This window comes from Tiliqua scincoides, chromosome 2, assembly GCF_035046505.1.
Source record: "Tiliqua scincoides isolate rTilSci1 chromosome 2, rTilSci1.hap2, whole genome shotgun sequence".
Classification (NCBI taxonomy): Eukaryota; Metazoa; Chordata; class Lepidosauria; order Squamata; family Scincidae; genus Tiliqua; species Tiliqua scincoides.
Genome location: NC_089822.1, coordinates 78,205,147 through 78,218,619, shown reverse-complemented (window position 1 = coordinate 78,218,619; position 13,473 = coordinate 78,205,147). Strand labels below are relative to the sequence as shown.

Genomic DNA, 13,473 nt, shown 5'->3' with positions numbered 1-13,473 from the left:
TTAACTATGAATCACAGCAATAAAAGTTAACTTCTGAACTCTAATTTGGAACATTTTTTTAAAAAAGCTCCACAATTTTAGAAAATGTTACGAACTGTCAGCAACATACTTACTGTAACTGGAATTAATTCTTTATGTAGTTCTGGATCAATAAATGTGTGTTTTGATGGAGACTGCTACACTGGTGAATGTGAGGGTTGAGTGAATCTGACCTTTGTGCAGTCAGGGTAAAAACTTCAAAGTTGTGTAACATAAAACGTTGTGGTTTACAGTTTTACATTTGAGGTCTGATGTTTGCATTTTCTGGTCTAGAAATGGAGAAAGCTTGGTTATTAGAGACACTTTCAAACCATATGTGGACAGAGGTCAAGCATACACACTGTTGTTTAAATACTGTAGTTGAATGTTCAGAAGTATGCATGCACTACATACATAGTTTTTTGTTTAGTTCTTTGCCTAGAAGTTAATTGATGGGCAAGGAGAGTATTTATTTAGAATTATGGAATTAGAAGCAGCAATATAGTTTTGCTCAGTACAATAAGTACATTAAATTGTAAACATGAAACTCTGGTGTACATGTGCACATCTTGAAAATTCCATTTATTGCATTGCTTTTCTAAATGAGGTTAGATCTCTTTTTTTGTTGAGCAGGTGAGTGTGAGCATGTAATTCACACAGTGAGGAAAATTTAAACAGAATTCTAGCATTTCTAGCATGTAACATTCATTTTATTATCAACAGTATTTATCAAGTAATACTGGCTGTAGTATTGCTTTAAATTATTGCCTTTTAGTCAATTTGCGCAATGTAAAACAATAATACATAAATATATTTAACTACTATTTTCTTAAAGCACCATGGACATCTGCTTAACTTATTGTATGTGAAAAACTTATTTTCTAATGCAGAAAGCTCTGGAACAGGAATAAAAGTTTGCAAAGCAATTTTTTTTCCTGGTCATGTGCATAGATGATGTATTGGGCTAATAACAATGAATAGGATGAAACTAAAATGTATTTCATGGTTTAAAGATAGCATACAAGAAATGAAATGGAGAAAAAACTTTAGGTTGACATCTAGGGATTAACATTAGACATATCCTCTGAATTTGAGACATAAATGGCATTGTTACAATTAAAGTAGAGCTGTCTCACACGATGGACAGCACTGAGACTCCTTCACGATCAGTTATCTAGACATAGGCCTTTCCCTTTCAGCTCTCCAAAGCACTTTGGAATGTGGGTGTAAAGTTTTTTCAGTGTTGTGTATTAAGGCAGAAAGAATAAGAGCATTTGTTTCCAAGTGGAACAGAATGAAACACTGAATCGTTGTCTATGGAGAATTGCGGGGGGGGGGGGGGGGGAGGGGAGAGCCAGTCTGGCCTTTCAGAGTTTCTAGCTTTTGATTAAGCCTACAGTTGAGCTGGCTAACCTCCTATGTTGCACTGAAATCAGTGCTGCTTGCTTGGTGAGTTTCAGACTACATGTGCATTAAATCTAGACAGATTGGTATGCAAGATCTTTAATAACTGTATGCATGTGTATTCTGGCAGTAACATTAAGAACAATGTATTTCTTAACTTAATTTTGTCCACCCAAGACTAAATATAGTATATGTGCACCCTGGTCTGGGATATTGGGCACAAGAGTGAAGAGCAAGTTTGGGTTGCCATATATTCTCTGGTATGCAGACAAATAATTAAATACAAATGAGGCATATATATATGCTATATAAAACAAGCGACTTTTGTGCTATAAATATAGCAGTGGTATTTTCATTAGTTGTAGCTTTAAAGAACTAACTTCTTAAAATGATGCCTGAATATCTAATCCTTACCAATGCTGGAAGAGTGCAGGAGTCCCACTGTGGTGCTGGCAATGCAGGTCTTTTGTTGGGCTTTCTTCATTGCCGTATTCTGTGCCATCTGATTCTTGGGACGAGAGGTATTTTTTCTTCTTCAAATATTTAAATAACTGAAATTATTGTAACTCTTACCTGACATTATATAACTGCTATTATCCCATATGCAGAAGTCACATTTAAAGGTTGATTGTAAAGGAGAGAAAACTGTAAAATGCAGACTCTGATGTATTATTGAGTCATCTGCTCCATGAATCAATTTTTCACAAGTGCGCTGCCTTTCATTTTAAAAGATTTTTCTCATTGAAGGACCTCAGTACAGTTGTTTTGGCATACAATAAAAATAGGCATGCAGACCAACAGTATACATGTACTATATTCCCGAGGAGACGCATGCATAAAAAAATGAAATGCACGGCAAGTTGCTAATAGGTTTATTTCCGCTCAGGAGGTACAGTACAGTTGTGTGTCCTCCTATTTCAAAGAATACCATGAATATTTTCCTTTAGTTCAATTTGCCATATGTTTTGCCTTCTACAGAAATAGTATTTCTAACGTAAAATCTATCAAGGGTTAATTCTACAAAAGACAATCTACAGTAAAATATCTTCCAACAGGACGTTTAGGTTTGGCGTGTGTATAATCTGTTTATGCTTCTGTATGCTCTTAAGTAATTATAGCACTGTATGTCCTCAGGAGAAACTTTCTAGAGTTGGTGGATGTTATTAGCATGTGGTTATTATGCTTGGATTATTAAAGATGGGCATTCATTTAGATGAATCACAAAACAATTTCCATTCCCTTTCTAAGGACATCTTTATGAAATGAGTTTAGTAATTCTTGGCTTTCAACCTTGTTTCTAGAAAAGGCTTTGGTTACCAGTGTGTATGTTAAGCTAGTAGTGCTGGTCAATGAATAAAAGGCCAGGCCAGGCAGGGCCTTGTGTCTGTGGGGCACCTGAGGACACCAAAGGACATCCTCATGCACTTTTCAGATGTAGCTCTGTCACTTTGTTATTACTAGAAATGAAAATTATCTGTGTTTTATCAGCTTCTTTCACTATGTGTATCCTATGTACATATACATGGAAGAAGGCCACCTCCCCTAAGTGCTTCTGCTCCATTTCTGTGTGTCATAAAACCAGGTGTATACCACCAGTGATAACAACTTCTGTGGTACAACCCTAGGTGTTAGTAGTAGTTATAATTATGATGGTAACTGACCATGGCCATGTATTGTGTGTTTTAAGGCCCCATGGCACCACATACACAACCTATGGTATGAATCCCAATAAATTCCAATGATTATCATCATTGATGGGTAGGTGGTGGTATGAATCATCTGATTTATTCCTCTCAGAGTGAAGAAAAAATGACTAGTGAAGAAAAAAAATACTATGAATGCTTCTGGCATTTTGGCTGGCAGCATTTGGTTATTTATGTAGCCTTTTTTGTGACAAGAGGCTGGAGTATGTACAAGTCACCATGCTGATGCTTGTCCTTCTGTGATGAATTATCTCTGCCTTGCCCATAATATTTAAAAACACTTGCACGTGGAGCCTTCATGTTGTGAAGTTCCATACTTTCTACTAGTGGACAAGAGACATACAGTGTGCATGGAGACTCACAATATGAAGGGTAAGCATGAAAGTTAGTGCTGGGCAGGGATCAGTCAGTGTGACTATGTTGAACAGCATTCCAACAACAAGTATGCCTGTACTCCAGCCCAACAAAACTACATTTGCTAAACAGTCAATACAATCTTGTATATGACTCTAGCTTCAATATAACAGATTAACAGTAGTTGGAAAACTTATTAGCCAAGCAAAGTGAAATGTTTGGTGCAATTCTTATATTTGCTGTTTATTCCAAGTTTGTGATCTCGCCTCAAAATGTATGTATTTAAAATATTTATGCCCCGCCCTTCCCCCAAATAATGAGGCATTCAGGAGGCTTACACCTCCTGGTGTAAATGGTGTAACCCTTGATAATGAATACCTCCTGTTCATTAAAATACCAAGATAGAAAAGGTAAAATGTGAAAAGACAATAACCTGCATACAACAACATAAAAACATGCAATACATGTAATACATGCAATACATGTAATACAAAAAAGGATAAAATGTAGCAGTAATAATGCTAATAAAAGCATCTAAAAAATACGTAGCAAAGCAGCATTTGTAAACCAAAGCACTATGAAACTTAATACATGCATTCAGAATGCAATAACTAAAAACTCCTTGACCAAGTCCCCAGACTTTAAGATGATGGGAAGAAAACATTTAAGACACAGTTATGAACATGCAAACAATTATCTATTTTCAGTAAGAATAATTAGACATTAAAATAGAATTCCGTGCACAAGGTGAATGTGTATGAGTACTGGGAGGATTGTGGCAGATAACTGAGAGATTAAAAAAATGTTAAGTGAATACTTACACTCAGTTGGAAGTCAGAATGGAAATCAGTCTGAGACTAGGTAGTGGAAATTTTTTTAATGTTATTCTGAAGCAAGGTAATTTAAGAGAAACTGTACTTAGGATTTGTCTAGTGCTCTAGAATGTTCAGGGCATCTCAATAATACTTACAATAACTCTGCAACATAATGTTATCCCCACTTTGGGGTAAGGTACTAACAGCCTAATCCTATCCACATTTTCCTGGGAGTAAGCTCAATTGGCTCTAATGGAACTTACTTCTGAGTAGACATGAATAGGATTGGGCTATTTGGGAGATAATAGCTTGTGTATCTAGAAGAGTAAGCTATAATCGCCTAGAAAGGTAGTAGAGTTTATAGATCACCACAAGAGTCCATGGCTGAAGGAAACTTTAACCAGGGACTTCCCAGCTCTCACACATGCAGTGTAATCCTAAATGTGTTTACTCAAAGTAAGGGGCCAATCCTATTCAACTTCTCCCTCACTGATGGAGCTATGGCAACAGGGTGTGCACTGCATCCTGCTGTGGAGGAGCAGTCAGGGAGCATCTTCAAAGTAAGGGAATGTTTATTCCCTTACAGCAGGGGTCTCCAAACCCCAGCCCAGGGCCCATATGTGGCCCTCGACAAGCCTCTGGTCTCCTGCAAGCTTCTGGCCTGCTCAACCAAATGTGACCAGAGCTGTGCTCCAGTTGCATCTGGAGGGTGTTCTGAGGGCCAGGGAGGCTATGCACCTCCCCTCAGAATGCCTCATAAAGGCCTAAAAACATCATGGTTTTCGTGAAAAACCAGAAACAACATTTTCTAGGGCCATCTGAATGCCTTAGGCTTTTTAATGTATAAATTTTATATTTAAAATTGATTTATTTTTCTGGCCCTCCACACCCTGCCAGATATTTGATGTGGCCCTCTGGCCTAAGAGACCTCTGCCTTACATTGAGGGTGCATTGTGGTTGCATCAGTGCTAGAGGTTGGCTAGGGTTGGGCTCAAAGTCTCATTGAATTCAATAGGACTTACTCCCAAATAAGCATTCACAGCATTGTAGCCTTGGCCATTACACTACACTAGCACCTATGAAACCAAGTGAGAATGTTGCCTCAGGCAGCAGATTGGCAGAGTGCCCATCTCTGTCCACCCACTTGCCACCTCCTCCTCTTCCCATTCCCTGGATTGGAAAAGAGAATCCAGCAGCAAAATGAGGCTGGCACATCATCAGGAAGGGGGTGAGCATTTGGCACTCTGCCTCAGGTGCTAGGAGGCCTTGGGCTGGCACTGCATTAATTTGGCATGCATCAAATACAATATAGAAATGTAAAGGTTTTGACTGCTTCTCATATTATTCGTATTATAATTGCGGCTTCTTTGGATACAATGTGATTCCAGGTAATTTTGATTAGAAGTTCTTACCTTGTTCCAGATCCTTCTTTCTTCCTCTACATCTGACTTTGGAGCTGATAAGAATGTTACACTTTATTGCTTTTAGTATAAATGGTGAAAAAAGGCATCTTTTCCAGTAGGAACAGCAGTCCTGACAATGGTGCCAAGAGGAGGAGTTAGTTTTAAAATATGAGCAACTCACTGAGTCAACATTTCTAGTGCAATAGTTTGAGGGATTTTTTTTAATCAAGGGGACTTTTATTAACCCTTGGGAGAGGGGAGACAATTACTGGAGACCTACAATAATACTTTGAACAAGAGTCGAAGTGCTGAAAGACATACTTGCCACATCACTAGTGAATTTGTGCCAAAGGGAACATCTTTAATGGCAATTTAACCAAGAATTCACTGAATACACAGGCAAATCTTTGTATTTGCCAATCTTTCAAAGTGAGGGTGACCAGATGTCCTATTTTTCTAGGATATGTCCTCTTTTTAGCCTTGTGACCTGGAAAAGAACTTCAGTGTCCTCCTTTTCCCTGTGAGTGGGCCCTTGCAGGCAGTGCATAGCCTTCTTGTAATACATTACATGTAGTAATAAGTTTAAATTTAATAAGTAATGTAGTGTTTAAATTAACCACATGGAATCAATATGAGTATTTTTAGCTTTTATTTTGTCATGTCCTACATTTTTTGCATATGCCCTACATTTTGGGGTGCTTTGTCCTCTCTTTTGGTTATGGCATCTGGTCACTCTGTTCAAAGTGGGACTGTCAGTCCTCCCTCTTTCCAGTAAACAATGATAGGAGTGGGGCATTTTCTACAAACATTTTTTTAAAACATAGTGGTGTTAATCTTGCAATAACTTGTACAGGGTCTTATAGAAATGTGTTCCAAAACTGTCACTTGCTAATACTTATTAATGGGTAGGAAAAAAGTGCCATTTGACTAATGATTTTGCCCAGTTTGGAAGTGAGCCGACTTTGAGGTGGGTTGCCTTTGAAGGGTTAATGTGTTGGACCTAGCTATTTGCTTTGACATTACCTGCTTTGTATGAGCCCCCCCTTCCTCCCGCTTGTAAATTTATGGGAATTGCAGCTGGTCGACTTGGCAAGCTCCTCTCATTAAGAGCCCCCTTTGAGAACGGGCTGTGTTTGAGTATTTCCCTAATGAGGACAGGACGGGGTTAAAAAGTGACCATTTCATGGTTGACTTGAACCTGCCTGCTCCTCTTGATGTGCTGTCTGGAAAGGCCTGACTCGGAGAAATCCCACTTTGCAAAGGGGGGGGGGAAGGCCCTGGTCCTTTCAGGACAGTGTGCACAGAGGGGGAGAGGGAGGCCGGCCAGGAAAGTTGACCTGAAGCAGGCAGGCACTGCTGGCCCCACTGAGGCGCCTGTTTGGGTCTCCAGCAGGTTAGTTGGCAGAATCGGGGCACTGCTGCTAAGTTCTGGTTATGCTCAGAACAGCTCAGTCCTAGGCGTGTCTACTCAGAAGTAAGCATCAAATGGGACCTACTCCCAAGAAAGTAGGGATAGGATTGAATCGGGATACAATATATAATCAAGGTACTGACTATATAATGAGACTTACTTCTGAGTAGACAGGCATGGGATTGGGCTCTCAAGGGGCAGTCCTATCCACAAATTCCTGGGAGTAAGCCCCACTGACTATATATAATGAGACTTACTTCTGAGTAGACAGGCCTGGGATTGGGTTCTGAAGCTGCTATCCTATCCACGCTTTCCTGGGAGTAAGCTCCATGGACTCTAATGGGACTTACTTCTGCGTAGGCATGCATAGGCTTGGGCTCTAAGGCTGCAATCCTATTCACACTTTCCTGGGAGTAAGCCTCATTGACACTAATGGGACTTACTGCTGAGTAGACAGGCCTAGGCTTGGGCTCTCCGGCTGCCTTCAAAGACAGAGGCGCCCTCATTCTGCAGCTATAATGTTGCGGGGAAAGAAATTTGCAACTTAGTTGCCTGCGCAGACTGTGCGCCCGGAACTTGCTCTTCTCTCATCCCGAAGCTGCCCCTGTTCCCCCCTCTCTCTCTTTAAGCTTTAATGGGGGGGGGGGGAGAGGAAGTGCTCTCCGAGGCGACTCCCTGCCTGGCTGCGCACTGCGAGGAGGCAGCTGCTGCTGCGGTGTGTGTCTTTAACGCACTGCATTCCTGCAGCCCCAACCCGTCCCTTTGCGCGCGAACTCCTTCCTCTGGCACGAGCTGGTGGGTGAGCTTGAAAGCGGCCCAGTCAGTGTGTCGCTGGCTACGGCGGGCTTTTTCTCCCCCTCCCTCGCCAGGGCACCGCCGCCGCTCGCCCCTCCCCCTGGGAGAAGAGGAAAAGCCCGCCCGAGAAGGGCGAGGGAGCAGCCCAGCCAAGGGAACCCTCCACGCGTAGGAGCGAGTCCCTCTCCGGCGAGGCGGGGGGCCACGTGGAGGGGGCTCCCCGCGAGGACGGCGGCGTCTCCTCTCCCTCTTTCCCGTCACACGGTCTTGCAACAGCCCCGCCGGCCCCATTTGCAGAGTGGGGAGAGAGGAGGAGGCGCGGTGGAGAGTCCGCCCTTCCCAGCCAGGCACAATGCGGTGACCTTGCTCCGCATGTAGGCGACGGATAGCGGCTCTGTCTGTGCCGGGAATGCCTGCAGAGGGACCCCCTTCCTTCTCCACACGCACTTTTCCTCCCGCCCCCATTCTTGTTTGGCTAATTAGTGGCGGGCTGGCAAAGTTCCTGCTCTGCCAGGCTCAGCCTTGACTCCTGGGCTTGTGTCCCCCTCCCCACCTTCCTCCCGAGAGAGCATTTTTCAGAAGCCAAGCAGGGAGGGGGCTGCAAACCCCCCTAAAGGGCACCATCGTACTCAGAAGTAAGTCTTCTGGTGAACACTGTGTAGGGCTTGCTCTCAGACAAGTATGGATACTTTCCTGGGAGTAAGCGACATTGGCTATAATAGGACTTACTTCTGAGTAGACAGGCATAGGATTGAGCTCTGCCATCCCATCCACACTTTCCCGAGAGCAAACCCCATTGATCAAAATAGAACTTCTGTGTAGACAGGTACAGGCTTGGGCTCTGAGGCTGCCCTCCTATCCACGCTTACCTGGCTGAGAGTAAACTCCATTGACTTACTTCTTGGTCAGGCATAGGATTGGGCTCTGTCATCCTATCCACACTTTCCTGGGAGTAAGCTCCATTGACTCTAATGGGACTAATGAGTAGACAGGCATAGGATTGGACTCTGAGGCTGTCCTATCCACGCCTTCCGGGGAGTAAGCTCCATTGACTCTAATGGGACTTACTTCTGAGTAGACAGGCAAAGGATTGGGCTCCCAGTCCCCTAAACAGTTAACCTTTCTGAGAAAGGGGGGAGCGAGCGAGCCAAAGAAGCAGGCAATGTTTGCAAAATGTGCAGCCGTGCTCTGGTCCAGGACGAGATGATGATTAATAAAGAGGGAAGACATGGAGAGGGGAAGGGGCTGGGGGGTGGTGGTGGTGGTGGAAAGGAATGTGTGTGCAGCAGTAGTAGTAGCAGGGGGAGGAGTGCAAGCGATGATTATGGTGTAATTAAATAATAAACCGAAATCCTGAAGTCTGATGTGGGGAGCTTTAAGGGGGGGGACCCAAGAAGCGTGATGGGTAGAATACCCCCCCAACACACACTCTGCAACAACCTCCCTCTTGAACTTGCAGGCTTTTCAGCAAAGAGGTGCATAAAGGAGGAGGAAAAGGGGGGGAAGAAAGAGACCGATCGTTTTGAATTTTCAAGAGATCATTTTTATTACAGTGGGCGTTTAGAAAGCAGGCTCTGAACATTATCCATAGAGAAAGGGGGTGGAGTGGTGGGGAGGGGGGCAAGTACAGGCGGCTGCTGCTGCTGCTGCAAGAGGAGCCCGGCGATTGCGCGTTGCTGCTGCTGCTGAGAAGTGTTTTGCAGCCTTAGGGGACGCGCGCGTGCGTACAGACCCACACACCCGCTCTCTCACACACCCTCCTCGCTGGCGTCCTAGCGCACGGGGCTGTCTTCCTTGCAAAGTTTTCGCCCGCCACCACACGCCAGGATCTTCCTGCTCTGCTCCACCGCTGCTGCAGCCTTGAACTTTGGCAACGTGGTTGACAGTGCACCGTGGCGCTGGTGCTGGTGGTGTAACTACAACCCGCTAGCGGCTTCTCCAAAGCCACTGCAAATCGGGGAGGAGGAAAGGGACGAGAGAGAGAGAGAGGGAAGGCGAGGGAGGAAAAAGTCCTGGGGTGTTTTTTCCTCCCCCCACTTAACTCCCTGCGTTCCACTGAACTCTTCCTCCCCCACTATTCCGCGCCCCCTCCCCAGTTCACCACCAGCACCAGCAAGACTGGAGAGCCGCCGAGAACAAGAGGGTTAAACCGCGTAGATTGGATTTCACCCCGGGAACTCCAGCGCTCGGAGTGAACTTGAATCTTTTTCGCTACTTAAGGAGGACCGGGGCTGGTTTGCTGCTGCCACCGCCGGCGCCGCGAAGTGGGGGCGATCCGAGGCGCGGAGCTCGCTCCTGGCCGACTTCTCCGAAGCCTCCGATGACTGTAGGAGATGAATAGATGAGAGCGTCGCCCTCTCCGTACTGGCCTCTCTCTCCGCAGAAGTGCGTTCTCAGAGCGAAGTCATGATGTATTCTCCCATCTGTCTCACTCAGGTACTCAGCCGCCTTTTCTTCGCTGAACTCATGCTCGGGTTGCTTGCGGGTGGCTCGGAGTAGTTGGGGTGGTGCAAAGAGCAGGGCAAGCCCAGCCCTGTCTACTCAGAAGTAAGTCTCATGGAATTCAGTGGGACTTACTCCCAGGGAAGTGTCGAAAGTGTTGCAGCCTCAGAGCCCAATCCTAGGCATGTCTACTCCAAAAGTAAGTCTCACTGAATTGAACGGGACTTACTCCCAGGAAAGTGTGTATAGGATTGCAGCATCGGAGCCCAATTCTAGACATGTCTACTCAGAACTAATCTCCACTGAGTGTAATGGGGCTTATTCTCAGGAAAGTGTGTATAGATTGCAGCCTGAGAGCCCAAGCCTATGCGTGTGTACTCAAAAGTAAGTCCTATTGTGTTCAATGAGGCTTGCTCTCAGGAAAGTTTAGGTTTAAGTATAGGTTTGGAGCCCAAACCTCTGCATGTCTACTCGGAAGTGAGTCCTATTTTGATCAATGGGACTTGCTCTCAGGAAAGTGTGGATAGGATTGCAGCCTGATAGCCCAAGCCTATGCGTGTCTACTCAGAAGTGAGTCCCATTATCGTCAGTGGGGTTACTCCCAGGAAAGTGTGGATCAGATTGCAGCCTGAATTGGCAAAACTAAACTACATGGAAGGCGTTGTAAAAACTGTGAGCTGTGGGAGGGCGTGCGTTGCGGGCTGCGGGGGACTGAATACAGTCTTTCAAAATTCCACCAACGTGCAAATATGTTGTTAAATGCCAGTTGTAGGGAAAAAGTGGTGATTCAAACATTAGAAAGGGCTCCTCAATACTTAGTAAGCAGGTTGTAAGAACATTGATTAGACCAGGGGAAATATGGATAGTCTTCTGCTCTTCTGTGAACGTGCTCTGTGGCAACTTAGAAGTGCTGAAAAGAGAAAGTGTTCCTCTCTTTTTAATTAAGCAATGACTGCGGTAACCTAATACTATCCCATGCTGAATTAATCATATCTAGCCTTTCAAATAATGCTAGGTTTGAGGAAAAGATGACCCAACAGCAGGACACTTATTTGGGGAGTCAACACACTTTTTTCCCCTTGCTTAACTCTGGTAACCTGTAACTTTCTAAAGTCAACACCCAAGGTCAAAAGCAAAGTAAACCTTTCCTGTCATTTTAGGCCTGCAGGCAAATGGTCTTCTTATGGATATTAAAAACAGTAATTTTGGATACTGCCTGTAAATCTGCTATTTTGAAGAACAGTTTACACAGCGTGAAATTTGTCTAATACAAGATAACTTTCATAGAAATACGTTAAAAACTGTAAAATGTTGTATGGTGAGCCTTTTGAGATGATTGGCGGAGTGAAAGTTTTAGAATTAAATAAATAAATGGAATGCGGGTCCTGACCCAATATACACTGTAGCATAGATTGTAGCATAAAAGGTGTCATACGAGTTGTTTAATATATCTAAGGCAAAACATTTGCACTGTTTATACTATACTCCAGGTAGTTATCTATAGTCCTAGAGTTGGAAGCTCTGGGTCAGTTCTGAGCAGTTTTAAAGACTTCACAGAATGCAGTTTGAACGGTTTCTTCTATCTGATATGACTAATAGGTGTGGAAAGAAATAGAGTTTACAGTTATTAAATATTGCTGGGAGTATATTGTGATATGGTCAAAATAATTAAGGTTTCATTTGACAATCAGAAACCATTGTGGTTTCAAAGGACTGAGGCATTCACAAAATTATGAATGAAGATTAAAACAATGATAAGGCTTATTCAGTGATTGGATACAGTCCTGTAGCTTTTTGGCTGACACGTTTTTATTGTTTATATTTTGTTTGGCATGGGAGTGTGATTAACTTAGGGATATTTTCAAGCAAGTGGATATGAACTAAAAGTGGTGTAAAACAGGTGGGAATTGATGTGAGATATTGGAGACCTTCAAAAAAGTCAGCACCTCTTCATGCAGATGTGTCTTAGTTTATTAGTCCTAGATACTGATGCTCTAACACTGTTAGTGTTTCTTAACTAGGTTCTCTGAAATATTTGATAGTTAAGGGAACTTCACACCAATATTGAAAACATTTCTTTAAATAAATTAGTACTAGTTTCAGTGAAACTTAACATGAAAGTCCAGGACTGCTACCTCTTCATTTTGAACTTTGTGCTGATCAGTATGTTAGCTTCTAAAAGTACAGAACTTATAGTTGTAATGTCCAAGATATGGCCACTGATATTTCAGCTTTTTGGCTCCTTTCATATGCCCTTTCCAGAATCTGTCCACAGATACTGTAGAGTGAGTTCTATCAATTGTTTGCCATATAAAATGCTTATTTTAAATTTTTGGTTTGGCACATGCAAAATAAAATGCATTGTCAGTCAATGTTTCAGTTTGCATATAGCTGTGTGAAATATTTTCATAGGCATATTTAGTAATATGTTTATGTAATCCAGCTATAGTGGTTCTAGAAAGCTCATTCTGATTTTGAAATGAAGTTTTGTGTGGTATTTGTCCAAATCAGTTTTGCTCTGTGAATTTGCAAGTCATTTTTAAAAAGTGGAGTGATATATCGGTATGCATTAGACTTGACATTACACTTAACCAAAACATGCACTGAAAAACTACCTTTCCCCCAGTCTCCTGTTACCAGTGATGAAGGTTTCTTGTGATTATAGTGCTGGCCGTGTCTTGTCAAATATCTGTACCCAATGTCTTAGAAACTGTTAAAATAAAAGGGATAATTGATGGAATAAAACCAGTTGTAGAATAGGTATTTGGTATACCTGATTCTTTTACTTTAAAGAATCCATACGAAAGCAGTAGTTGAAAGTTGGGATTGTTACTGTGATACAAGGCATGCTAACTTGGAAATAAGCTACATTGTAATCAGTAGGGTGTACAGTGAAATGTTTAGGATTGCGGTATCAATTGGCATTCTGGACCTATGAAGCATACTGCGCAATTAATATTGTAATGTTTCCCTCCCCTGTTTTGTGCAGTAAACATAAACTTTACTTTGCTGAAATTGTATGTAGATGTTATATGCCTTTTAATGTTCATGTCTGGAGGAATCTTTTTTTCTCGTAGTTTAATTATATAAGAAACCCAGTACCTATGAACATTTTGCTATATTTTTTT

General features: G+C 42.8%; 1 protein-coding gene across 11 annotated transcripts in view; it reads left to right on the top strand.

Annotated features, from left to right (window-relative positions):
- The window catches only part of NFIB (nuclear factor I B), a 265,788-nt gene that overhangs the window by 23,712 nt on the left and 228,603 nt on the right, over window positions 1-13,473 (top strand). For 3 of the 11 annotated variants that reach the window (XM_066617112.1, XM_066617105.1, XM_066617103.1), the window contains exon 1: window positions 9,688-10,339. The exons of the other annotated variants lie outside the window; for them this stretch is intronic. In XM_066617112.1, coding sequence (XP_066473209.1) covers window positions 10,310-10,339 — 30 coding nt within the window. In that variant the 5' untranslated portion in view covers window positions 9,688-10,309. Of the gene's footprint in view, window positions 1-9,687; window positions 10,340-13,473 lie in introns of those variants that run through there. 11 annotated transcript variants of the gene reach the window in all.